The sequence below is a fragment of the Hypanus sabinus genome, chromosome 3, assembly GCF_030144855.1.
Source record: "Hypanus sabinus isolate sHypSab1 chromosome 3, sHypSab1.hap1, whole genome shotgun sequence".
Taxonomy (NCBI): Eukaryota; Metazoa; Chordata; class Chondrichthyes; order Myliobatiformes; family Dasyatidae; genus Hypanus; species Hypanus sabinus.
This window is the reverse complement of record NC_082708.1, coordinates 143,876,255-143,890,039: the sequence shown is the minus strand read 5'-3', so window position 1 is coordinate 143,890,039 and position 13,785 is coordinate 143,876,255. Positions and strand designations below refer to the sequence as shown.

The 13,785-nt window shown below is 42.7% G+C and overlaps 1 protein-coding gene across 1 annotated transcript in view; it reads right to left on the bottom strand.

Annotated features, from left to right (window-relative positions):
• stx18 (syntaxin 18) overlaps positions 1-3,341 on the bottom strand; it is a 198,238-nt gene extending 194,897 nt beyond the window's left edge. The window contains exon 1 of the mRNA XM_059965274.1: positions 2,882-3,341. Within this exon, the coding sequence (XP_059821257.1) occupies positions 2,882-3,034 (153 nt within the window). The 5' untranslated portion in view covers positions 3,035-3,341. The remainder of the gene's footprint in view (positions 1-2,881) is intronic.
• Between the last annotated feature and the right edge of the window lie 10,444 nt (positions 3,342-13,785).

Below are 13,785 nucleotides of genomic sequence, written 5' to 3'. Positions count from 1 at the left end.
ATGCTATGATAATGCTTCACTGCAGCAGGCCCTGGAAAGCTTGTGAAGGTAGAGGGTAAAATGAATGCAGCAAAATACAGGGAAATCCTGGAGGAAAGCCTGATGCCAATGCAAGAGCACTGCAACTTAGGAGAAGATTTATTTTTCAGCCATACAATGACCCCAAGCGCAAAGCCAAAGCTACACAGGAATGGCTTAAAAACAAGGTTAATGTCTTAGAGTGGCCATTTAGAGTCCAGACCTCAATCCAATTGAGAATTTCTGGCTGGACTTGAAGAAGGCTGTTCACTCACAGTCCCCATACAATCTGACAGAGCTTGAGCAGCTTTATAAAGAAGAATGGGGGAAAACTGCAATGTTCAGATGTGCAAAGCTGATAGATACCTATCCACACAGACTCATGACTGAAATTGCTGACAAAGGTGCATCTATTAAATACTGACTTGAAGGGGATGAGTAATTATGCTATAAATTATTTTGTGTTTAATAATTGTAATAAATGTAGAGCAATTTGTAGAAATTTGTTTTCACTTTGACACAAGAGTCTTTTCTGTTGATCAGTGTCAATAAAACCAAATTAAATCCACTGTGATTCAATGCTGTAAAACAATAAAACATGAAAACTTATCCGGGGGGGAGGGTTTAAATAATTTTTGTAGGCACTGTATCTATTCTTTAGAATATTACATACACCAAAGGTCGAGAAGCATCTTTCCAAACAGGATTAATGACTAAGTACAGAATTGTTCCCTCAATAGAATTCTATCACACACAGCACATAAATATTTTAGATAATATATTTAGCAACAGATGGAAAGTAAACCTGGATGACTTCTTTTAGTTCATCCATGGGCTTGACCACAGGATATACACCCAATCATTGATGTTAGGAAGTTCTTCCTCACAATGATCAGTATGTAAAGAATTGATTGTTTTGAATGAATGAGCCATTCCTGATTTTCAACAACTAAGTTTAACTTGAGATGAGCATCCACATGTACTCCAATGAAACTACAGTTTTCTCCATAAAAATTTTTTTTTTAAATGTTGCATAATAAACACAGCATTCTAGAGAAACTCGCAAGTCAGGCAGCATCTATGGAGGGGAATGAACAGTTGACGTTTTGGACCAAGACCCTTCATCAGGACCCAAGTATGTTATTTTAAAAAATTCCAATCCACAAACACATAGAAGAAAACCACAACTTGATTTTCTTTTCTTCTACTTAGAGGTACTAATCAAGCAAAACTTTACAGACAAGAGAAAACCTGCCGATGCTGGAAAGCAAAGTTATACACACAAAATAGTGGAGGAACTCAACAGGCCAGGCAGCATTTATGAAAAAGAGTAAACAGTCGATGTTTTGGACCCAGACCCTTCATCCAGTCCTGGCATCACCACCTCGCTGACAATCGACACTAGCGCACTTCAAGAATGTGTGCTTAGCCCACTGCTCTACTCTCTCTGCACAATTGACTATGTGGCTCAAATGCCATCTATAACTTTGCTGACGACACAACCATTGTTGGCAGAATTTTAGATGGTGAAGAGATGTCGTACTGGAATGAGATATATCGGCTAGTTAAGTGGTGTTTCAGCAGCAACTTTGCACTCAACGTCAGTAAAGAACAAAGAACTGATTGTGAACTTCAGAAAGGGTAAGGCAAAGGGAAGGGAAAGGGAGCCAGTCTTCATAAAGGGATTAGAAGTGGAAAGGGGAGCAAGTTCCCTGGATCTCTGAGGATCTATCCAGAGTCCAACATATCGATGCAGTTACAAAGAAGGCCGATAGTGGCTATATTTCATTAGGAGTTTGAGGAGATTTGGTATGTCACCAAAGACACTTGCAATTCTCTACAGATGTAATGTGAAGAGCATTCTAACTGGTTGCATCACTATCTAGTATGGGGGAGGGGGTGCAGTGTTACTGAACAGGATCACAAGAAGCTGCAGAAAGTTGCAAACTCAGTCAGCTCCATCATAGGCACTAGCCTCTGTAGCATCCAGGATATCTTCACAGATTGATGTCTCAAAATGGCAGCATCCATCGTCAAGGGCCCCCATCACCCAGGACATGCCCTCTTCTCATTGCTACCATCAGGGAAGGAGACACAGGAACCTGAACGGACACAGTCAATGATTCAGGAACAACTTCTCTGATGTTAGATTTCTGAATGGATATTGAACCAATGAACACTGCCTCACTACATTTCTTACACTACCTACTTAATCTATTTATACATATTTATTGTAATTCAGTTTTATTATTATGTATTACAATGTACTGTAGCTGCAAAAACAACAGATTTTGCTACATATGCTGGTGATAGTAAATCTGATTCTGATTTTGAGCTTTTAGCAAAGCTCTTTCCTGAAACAGTACTGGATTGATGAGAATCATACTAGAATTATGCAATTCCATTATCTGACACTTCTGTGTAGTGCAGAGAATGTGATGCATTTGTCAAACGTGAAATTATTTGGATCTATTTCCGTAGTATTCGGGAAACAAACAGACCACCGTTCACAGAAAGCAGATGTAAATAACACGTCTAATTATTGAGGGTATTATTTATGTTATAATTGCACTTCAACCAGAAATTAATGCTTGTGAAATGGTGTTAGGAAAGATGAGTAGTTTATATATTTTATTTTCTTACTTATTACTCACTTCTTTTCTGCCCCCAGCATTTGAGTTTACATGAACCCAAAATATCATTTTATTTCATTTTACGCCACAATTGTGATTACAGCTCGCCAGTCATTGACAGTTGGGGAAAGCTTATGGATTTCATAAAATAATAATAATAACAGAGGTGCACTGTAAAAACTAACTGTTATAAGTTCTCCTCCACCAGTTTCCATCTAACTGACACTCACCACTTCTCGTGCTCGGGCGCTGAACTCCGGCCTGGTCCTACCCTTCCTCAGAATTTCCTCCCTGACTGGCTCAGCGTTGACTCCGATCGCCTTGTTCCGAGTTTTCACCGTTTTAACACTCGCTCGAAATAGCAATGTAATATCCGCTGCCATGTTTTCATCCGACACGTCATCAGCGCCGATTTCATCAGGCCGCGACCCAGCCGAGGTTCTCGTGCCCTAACAACGAACGAACGTCATCATTACGCGACCCGACCGGTAATGCCGACAGTGCTGTCGGTGAGCACAGGCAGCTTGGGTGTCGGAATTAGGGGTAAAGGGCGTCAAGTGGCGATTCGAGAGTGGAACAGGCTAATTTTGGGGGTTTGTTGTTTTGTCTGCGGAGGAGTGAGAGTGAACTTTACAGGATGTTGACGGAAGAGCGTTTTGTTGCTATAGAGACAAGAGCACCTTGACGTTCTTCCGTGCTCCGTTGTGTCACAGCACCTGAGAGAGAATTTCGGAAGGATGCCGTTCAAACATCGAAACCGTGTTGAGTTCTTCACTAGTAGCCCGTATGATATTGTCGCTCTTGAACAGTTTATTCTGAACATAATGTTAACTTGCATTTAATCCGTTTCTGTGTTAACCAGATTTCGCAAAGTTGACTGGCCATCTACATTATTTTCCCTTTTTCTACTCTCTTCACCTCTCCTCTCAAACACGCCAGAATTTATTGTTTTTATTTCAAGTTTCCAGTATTTGAAGTTTTCATTTTTATAGATTGCATTTACCTGATGGTTATTTATTGAGCATTTTTTGAACTATGGCTATAATGTTTGGATGATAACCCTGTCTTACAATGGAAGCCCTGCTATTTCAAATTGAAATAGCTAATCCTTCATGAATTCCTCAAGTGATTTATACAATTGTGATTTGCAGTCTCTGGGTTGAATGAGGCCTACTTTAAAAAAAAATTGAAAAAGTTTATAAAAATTGTGTATGTTTCTCCTGTGAATGTTGCTTATGCAATATACATGTGATTCTGTGCAAATAATCTTTTTTCATTGCACTGTGCATGCATGTAGTTGTGCATTTAACAATAATCCTTTGCAAGCAATGCTCTGACTAAAGTTAAATTTGCCCTTGCTATAACACCAATTTTCTGAAAATGATAAAGCGAAAATGAAAATTGATATAACTGTAAACAAATTATCTAAATTTGGGTTAAATGTTTATTTGTTATTTCTGAATTAAACTTGTTTTTTGCTGTTCCCATTCCCATAGCAAGGTAGAAGTCAATGGCAGCTAGAGCGAAAACCCTGCAGAGAGGAGGCATAACTAACACCTTTAGCCTCTGCCAATGATGCCTACACTGAAGAAGTTTAAATCTTCTCTTTGACAGGAGTTCACTGAAACCCTCTCTCACTGCTCCCCCATCTATAATTTCTTCGGCCCCTCAACTTTTCAATCATATTTTGACCCAGACCCACTATTACAGCCATATATCTTCCCTTGGAACGTGTCTCTGCCGCCAACTGACTCCAGTTAACTTCAGGATCCGTTTTCGAGCTTCTCAGTTTGGACCTTCTGAGGATCCTAGGTACTCACATTTAATTGACTCTGCCTCCCATTGTTTCTCCCGTTGAGTTCTGAGGGCAACACTCTCTGCCGTGAGAAGGTACCTGGCGTCCCTATCACAATCCCTTCTATGCCTCTGGGACACCTTTCTCTCCGTTTGCAATGGACCTGTCCGTTATTTCATCCTCTGTCGGATCCATGCGTGCAATCGCTGTTTCTTTGACTTTATCACATCCTGCAAGGATCGCAAGATCTTCCATCTGCAGACTCCAGAACATGGACTTCGTATCGCGGCCCTTGGCCCGGCCGTCACAACCCAGACTCCAGCACCATCAATGTTTGTTCCAACGACCATGGACAGATTCAAAGCGATTGCGCAGCCACTGACTGCGACTCCAGCCTTGAACTCCAGGCCGGGTCTTCACATGCTGCGATTGTGACTCCCGTCTCCCCTTCCCCCACAACTACTCTGCAATCCCCTCTCTCTCAGATCCCATCGTCAGCTCCTGGGCCCTCAGAGGCTCCATCTTCCTCTCACCCCAACCCTTTCCTCTCCATTGACACTACCAGCCTCCCTCCCCCCTCTGATCCCATCTCTCATCGGTGCCAGGTCTTTATCATTCCCTCTGACCTTCAACTCTCTGAGGCAAGCGCTCTGTCCTCAGTAAGGGCCTCACCTTTGTCCCCCTTCACCCACACCTCAGCGAGATCCGCGTACGCCATGACGCCAAACTCTTCTTCTGCCTGCTCTGTCTCTGAGATTACTTCTTTGGCAAGGACTCTCCAACCCCCACCGATGACCCCTTCTCCCGTCTTCAACCCTCCTCCTCTTCATGAACACCCCACTCTGGTCTTCTGCCTGTTCTGGATCTCGTTATTGCTAATTGCCAACGGGACATCAACTGTCTCAACTTCACCACACTGTGTTCCAATTCCAACCTCACTCCTTCTGAATGCTTTGCTCTCCGCTCCCTGTGCACCAATCCAAACCTTACTATAAAACTTGCTGATAATCGGGGAGCTGTTGTAGTCTGGCGTACTGACCTCTACCTGGCCGAGGCACAGTGACAACTCTCTGATACTTCCTCTTATTTACCCCTTGATCATAGCCCCACTAAGAAGCATCAGGCCACTGTCTCCTATACCATCACCAACCTTATCAGCTCTGGGGATCTCCCATCCACTGCCACCAATCTCATAGTTCCCACACCCCGCACAACCCGTTTCTACCTCCTACCCAAGATCCACAAACCTGCCCGTCCAGGTAGACCCATTGTCTCGGCTTGCTCCTGCCCCACCGAACTCATTTCTGCATACCTTGACACTGTCTTATCCCCCCTTGTTCAATCCCTTCCCACCTATGTTCATGACACTTCTCACGCTTTGAATTTTTTCAATGATTTTAAGTTCCCTGGCCCCCACCGCCTTATTTTCACCATGGACGTCCAGTCCCTATATACCTCCATCCCCCACCAGGAAGGTCTCAAAGCTCTCCGCTTCTTTTTGGATTCCAGACCTAACCAATTCCCCTCTGTCACTACTTTCTTCCGTCTAGCGGAATTAGTTCCTACTCTCAATAATTTTTCCTTTGGCTCCTCCCACTTCCTCCAAACCAAGGGTGTAGCCATGGGCACCCGTATGGGTCCCAGTTATGCCTGCCTTTTTGTTGGCTTTGTGAAACAGTCCATATTCCAAGTCTATACGGGTATCCATCCCCCTCTTTTCCTTCGCTACATCGACGACCGCATTGGCGCTGCCTCCTGCACACATGCTGAGCTGGTTGACTTCATTAACTTTGCCTCCAACTTTCACCCTAATTTATCTGGTCTATTTCTGACACCTCTCTCCTCTTTCTTGATCTTTCTGTCTCCATCTCTGGAGATGGCCTATCTACTGATATGTACTATAAGCCTACAGACTCTCACAGCTACCTGGACTATTCCTCTACCCACCCTGTCTCTTGCAAAAATGCTATCCCCTTCTCACAATTCCTCCGTCTCCGCCGCATCTGCTCTCAGGATGAGGGTTTTCATTCCAGGACGAAGGAGATGTCTTCCGTTTTTAAACAAAGGGGCTTCCCTTCTTCCACCATCAACTCTGCTCTCAAACGCATCTCTCCCTTTTCTTGCACATCTGCCCTCACCCCATCTTCCCACCACCCCACTCGGGACAGGGTCCCCCTTGTCCCCCGCTCTTTCTGCTTTCGGCAGGGATCACTCCCTATGCGACTCCCTTGTCCATTCATCCCCCCCATCCCTTCACACCGATCTCCCTCCTGGCACTTATCCTTGCAAGTGGAACAAGTGCTACACCTGCCCTTACACTTCCTCCCTCACCACCATTCAGGGCCCCAGACAGTCCTTCCAGGTGAGGCGACACTTCACCTGTGAGTCGGCTGGTGTGGTATACTGCGTCCAGTGGTCCCGGTGTGGCCTTTTATATATTGGTGAGACACGACGCAGACTGGGAGACCATTTTGCTGAACACCTACGCTCTGTCTGCCAGAGAAAGCAGGCTCTCCCAGTGGCCACACATTTTAATTCCACGTCCCATTCCCATTCTGATATGTCTATCCATGGCCTCCTCTACTGTCAAGATGAAGCCACACTCAGGTTGGAGGAACAACACCTTATATACCAGCTGGGTAGCCTCCAACCTGATGGCATGAACATTGACTTCTCTAACTTCCGTTAATGCACCTCCTCCCCTTCTTACCCCATTCCTGAGAAATTTAGATTTTTCCCCCTCTCTTTTCTTTCTTTCTCTCTCTGCCCAACACTCTGCCTGTTATCCATCTTTCTCTGGTGCTCCCCCCTCCCCTTTTCTTTCTCCCAAGGCCTCCTGTCCCATGATCCTTTCCCTTCTCCAGCTCTGTATTACTTTCGCCAATCACCTTTCTGGCTCTTAGCTTCACACCACCCCCTCTGGTCTTCTCCTATCATTTCACATTTCCCACTCTCCCTCCTACTTTAAAATTTCTTATTATCTTTCCTTTCAGTTCGTCCTGACGAAGGGTCTCTGACCAAAATGTCAACAGTGCTTCTCCCTATAGATGCTGCCTGGCCTGCTGTGGTCCACCAGCATTTTGTGTGTGTTCCTTTAGGTATATGATTGTTGTGGGCCAGTTGTCTAAACACCAGGAAAATGCCGCGAAGGTCACTTGGTGTTATGTTCTCTGCCCAACCAATCTCTGCTGCTTAATTAGTGACCTTCCCTCTTTATGCCAGGATGGCATAAATCACAATCAGGTTAAGTTTATCTGCAACTCCTAAATTAATGAATCAGCACCACCTTAACTTCAGCAAGACCTAGAAAATATTTAAGCAAGGTCTGATGAACAGGTAACATCATGCACCAATACTGATCAGTGATCATTTGCAGCAAGTGAATGGAACCACATTCATAGAATATTGAGCATAGAATATACAGCATAGGAACACACCCTTTGGCTCAAGGTATTGGTACTGAAATTGTTGCTGAATTGAACTAATTGTTTTCTGTCTCTACGTGATCCATATCCTTCCATTCCAAGCATATTAGTGTGTGTAACTAACAGGGTCTTGAATACCAATACCAATATCAGTTTCCATCACTCTCCACTGGTAGCCCATTACAAGCAACTACCACTTTTTGTGTTTTTTTTAAAAAAAAAATCCTTTCCCGCATATTGCTTTTAAACTTTCCATATCTCAGCTTAAATGTATGTCCTCGAGTACTGGGTATTTCAGTCGGGAAAAGATTCTGATAGTCTACCTGATGTATGCTTCTCGTAATCTTATAAATTACAGTTGGATTGCCCCTCAGCTTCTGATGCTGTAGAGAAAGCAACTTAATTTTGTTCAATCTCTCCTTACGCTTTAATACTGGCAGCATTTTTGTGAACCTTTTCTGCATCCTTTCCAAAGCCACTACACCCCTCCCTTTAGTGGTGCAATGATAATTATTAACAAAGCTCCAAGTGCAGCTTAACCAAAATTTTATTTAGCTGCAACGTAACTTGTAGACTTTTAAACTCAATACCCTAACCAATGTCATATGCTTTCTTTACCGCTATATCTATTCTTAAGAATTAGCTATATATGTCACAGGTTCATCAAAAAATACAGTGAAATGAGTCATTTGCATCAATAACCAACACATTCCAAATATGTGGCTCACAAGTGTCACCACGCCTCTGGCCCCACAACTTACTAACAGTAACCTGTACAATTTTGGAATGCTGGGGGCAACTGCAGCACACACAAGAAACACACACTGTCACGGGGAGAACGTACAAACTCCTTACAGAGAGTGTCAGGAACTGAACTCTGATTGCTGGTTAGCTGTTACACTGCTCTTGTGTAAACACTTTCAGTGAGTTATGGAATTAGTTTCCAAGATCCCTCTGTACATCACTGTGGTTAAGAGTCCTACCATTAATCATATCCTGTACTTCATGTAAGAGCATTCTTGTGAACCTCTTCTGCATCCTTGCTTGTTTGACATTCTGCAGCAAAATACTGTATGCCAGCCGTCAGTATATTGAAAGAAGGGATGGAAAGATCACCATTAACTACACACTTAACTAAAACACTGACCATTTAAACAAAGAAGAGGTTTCCTTTCTGAACTCATTAAGACTTTTCTATCATCTGCAAGACACAAGCCTGATGAGTGATAATGTGCTTTGGACTCACCTGTATCAAAGATTATTTGGAGAAAATGTGGTATTAGGTTCCCCATCTTCAAAGCCCTACCCAATATAGATATCTACTGGTACCCTCACTATTGCGAGGCTATACTGGATCCACCTACTCTTCAAAAACTAGCTTACTTCCTTGTCTAGCCTCTGAGGTGAGGTTTAGCTACTGCTTGGGTGGTGCATCCCTCCTCCTTACCAACAAGGTGATAACTTCCAGCTAATGAAGTAGTTAAAACACATTTATTTTTAAAGATACACATATAAATTCAGATAATACTTCATAATACATGTTTAACACTCAGGAAATTTTAATTTATAAAAAAATTCCAAATTCCAAAATAAATTCAAACTATAAGCATTTTCCAAACATAGGTACAATTTTTATGAAAATACCAGCAAATTGCAGATGAATGAGTCATCTGTTGTAGAAACCAAAGACTGAGGAATGAATTCTATTCTTCTTTCTGTTGTTCTCCTTGTCATTCCTAACAATGCCTAAACTGTAATGGTATTTATACTATTTTCTACTTGATATCATCATCTACATCTCATGTTTTCCAGGTATCTTTGCAAGGACAAAGTAACTCACATCGATTGCTACCTGTGCAACATGCCAGTGACAGTAGCAAAAGAATGATTTGGCAGTTAAATGCGTGGCTGAGAAGCTGATGCCGGGGGTGGGGGGGGGGGGGGGCAGGGCTTCAGGTTCTTGGATCCCTGGGAACTCTTCTGGGAGAGGTAGAGCCTGTACAAAAGGGACGAGTTGCACCTGAACCAGAGGGGGACCAATATTCTCATGGGCAGGTTTGTCAGAGCTGTTGGGGAGGGCTTAAACTAATTTGGCAGGGGAATGGGAACTGGAGTGAAAAGAGTTAGAATAGGGTGGATGTTAAAAAAGCAAAGACAGCATGCAGTCAGATTGTCAGGATGGACAAAATCACAGCCAGCAGGGTGAGTATCAGTGCATTTAGGATGCAGAATAAAAAAGTGTTATATCTCAATGCACGGAGTAAAAGAAATAAGGTGGATGATCTTGTTGCACTTTTACAGATTGTTGGGTATGATGTCATGGCCATCACTGAATCGTGGCTGAAGGATGTTTGTAGTTGGGAGCTGAATGTCCAAAGTTACACATTGTATCAGATGGATAGGAAGGTGACCAGAGGGGGTGGCATGGTTCTCTTGGTAAAGAATGGCATTAAATCATTAGAAAGGTGTGAAATAGGATTGGAAGATATTGAATCCTTGTGGTTTAAGTTAAGAACCTAACGGGTAAAACTGCCCTGATGGCAGTTATATACAGGCCTTCCAATAGTAGCTGGTAAGTGGACTACAGATTACAATGGGAAATCGAAAAGGTGTGTCAAAAGAGCAATATTTTGATAGTTGTGGGAGATTTTAACATGCAGGTAGATTGGGAAAATCAGGTTGGTAATGGATCTCAAGAGTGAATTTGTTGAATGCCTATGAGAAGGCTTTTTAGAGCAGTTTGTCATTGAGTCTTCTGGAGGATCAGCTATACTGGTTTGGGGTGTTATGTAATGTAATGGAGGCAATTAGGGAACTTAAGGAAAAGGAACTCTTAGGAAGCAGTGATCACAATATGATTGTGTTCATCTTGAAATTTGAAAGGGAGAAAGTAAAGTCTGATGTAACTGTATTTCAGTGGAGTAAAGGAAATTACAGTGGTATGAGAGGAGAATTGGCCAAAGTAAATTGGAAGGAGATGCTGGTAGGGATGCTGGCAGAGCAGCATGAGTTTCTTAGAAAAATGAGGAAGCAAGATAGATGTATTCCAAAAACAATGAAATAGTCAAATGGCAAAATAGTACACCTGTAGTTGACAAGGCACATCAAAGCTAATATAAAAGCAAAAGAGAGGGCAAACAACAAAGCAAAAATTAGCGGGAAGGTAGAGGATTGGGAGGCTTTTAAAAACCTACAGAGAGCAATTAAAAGGATCATTAAGAGGGAAAAGATGAAACATGAGAACAAGCTAACAAACAATATCAAGGTGGATAGTAAAAGTTCTTTCAAGTATATATAAAAAAAAGAAAGATGAGGGTAGATATAGAACCACAAAAAAAATGAGGCCAGAAAAATGTAACAGGACAAGGAGATGGCAGCTGAACTAAATGAGTATTTTGCATCAGTCTTCACTGTGGAAGACACTAACAGTGTGCTAGATGTTGAAGGATGTGAAGAAGAGAAGTGAGTGCAGTTACTATTAAAAGGGAGAAGGTACACAAGTCACCCAGACTAGATGAACCACACCATAGGATTCTGAAAGAGGTCAAGGTAGAGATTGTGGAGGCATCAGTAATGACCTTTCAAGAATCATTGGACTCTGGCATGCTTCCAGAGGACTGGAAAATTGCAAATGTTACTCCACTCTAAGAAAGGAGGGAGGCAACAGAAAGGAAATTATAGAACAGTTAGCCTCACCTCAGTGGTTGGGAAAATGTTGGAGTCAATTGTTATGGGTGAGTTTATGGAGTACTTGGTGACGCAGGACAAGATAGGACAAAGTCAGCTTGGCTTCCTTAAGGGAAAATTTTTGACTAACGAACATGTTGGAATTCTTTAAGGAGATTACAAGTAGGGTAGATAAAGGGGTTGCAATGGATCTTGTATATTTGAATTTTCACAAGGCCTTTGACAAGGTGCCACGCATGAGGCTGCTTACCAAGTTAAGAACCCATGATATTCCAGGAAAGTTACTAGCATGGTTAGAACATTGGCTGATTGGTAGGAGGTAGCAAGTGGGAATAAAAGGATAATTTTCTGGTTGGTTGCTAGTGATTACTGGTGTTCTGCAGGGGTCAGTGTTGGATCTGCTTCTTTTTAAGCTGTAGGTAAATGATTTCAATGATGGAATAGGTGGCTTTGTCACCAAGTTTGCAGATGATACAAAGATAGGTGGAAGGGCTGGTGGTGTTGAGGAAACAGGAAAGCTGCAGAAGGACTTAAACAAATTTGGAGAATGGGCAAGAAAGTGGCAAGTGAAATAAGATGTTGGAAAATGCATGGTTATGCACTTTAGCAGAAGAAATAAATGTGCAGACTATTTTCTAAATGGGGAGAAAATCCAAAATCTGAGATGCAAAGGGACTTGGGAGTCCTTGTGCGGAACTCACTGAAGGTTAACTTGTAGGTTGTGTCAGTGACAATGAAATCAAATGCAATGTTAGCATTCAGTTCAAGAGGTCTAGAGTATAAGCAGAGATGTGATGCTGAGGCTTTATAATGTGCTGGTGAGGCCTTGCCTTGAGTATTGTGAACAGTTTTGGGCTCCTTATCTAAGAAAAGATGGGCTGGCATTGGAGAAGATTCAGAGGAGGTTCACAAGGATTCTGGGAATGAAAAGGTTATCAAATGCGGAATGTTTGATGGCTCTGGGCCTGTACTTGCTGGAATTTAGAAGGATGAAGGGGGATCTCATTGAAACCTTTTGAATGTAGAAAGGCCTAGATGGAGTAGTTGTGAAAAGGGAGTTTCCCTTTTGTGGGGCAGTCTAGGACAAGAGGGCACAGCCTCAGGATAGAGGGATGTCCACTTAAAACAGATGTAGAGAAATTACTTTAGCAGAGGATGGTGAACTTATGGAATTTGTTAGCATAGGCAGCTGTGGAGACCAGGCTTTTTGGGTGCATTTAAGGCAGAGATTGATAGGTTCTTGATTGGCCATGGTATCAAAAGTTACGGGGAGAAAGTTGGGGAGTGGGACTGAGGAGGAAATAAAAGGATCGGCCATGATTGAATGGCGGATCAGACTTGATGGGCCAAGTGGCCTAATTCTGCTCCTACGACTTATGGAAATCCAAGGGAGGTGGACCCTGTGTGTACATCAACAAAGGTTGGTTCACAAACTCATCTGTAGTTAGCTGTCACTGTTCTGTGGCAATTGAACATCTTACAATTAAATGCTGGCTACATGACCTGCTCAGTGAGTTTACTGTAGTGTTCATCACTGCTGTCTACATACCCCGAGTGCAAATGCCAAGGATGCCCTGAGAAAATTTACAGTATCATCAGCTTTCTACAAAACAAACATCCAGATGGTCTCTTCATAATTCTAGGAGACTTCACTTGTGTTAACATGCAGGACACTTTTCCCAAATTCCACCAGGACTGCTTGGGGAACCAACAGACTGGACCATGTTGATACAAACAGACGCAGCACTTACAAAGCCATCTGATGCCGTCATCTTGGTCGCTCTAACAACATCTCCTTAATGTTAATCTCAGCATACCTAGCGCCACTGAAATTTAAGAAACCAGTCAAGAGGAACATCACTATATGGCCTAATGAGACGATCTCTATGTTTTAGGATCACTTTGAGTGGATTAACCGGCAGATGCTCAAGGAGACCACCACAAATGGAGAAGACACAGACCTTGATGAATATGCCTCATCTGTCACTGACTATTTCTGTAATTTTGATGTTGGTACCTCAAGAACAGTCATCCCAAGGCCCAACCAGAAGCCCTGGCTGAATGCAGTAGCGTGCATTCTACTAAAAGTCCAAGATGCTGCCTTCAAGTCTGACGACAGAACAGCCAGGAGAAACCTCAACTTATGCATCAAGACAGCAAAGATCACCTTTGCACAAAAAGTTCACGAACACCTGTCCAATACCGATTCCCAGTGTATATGGCTGGG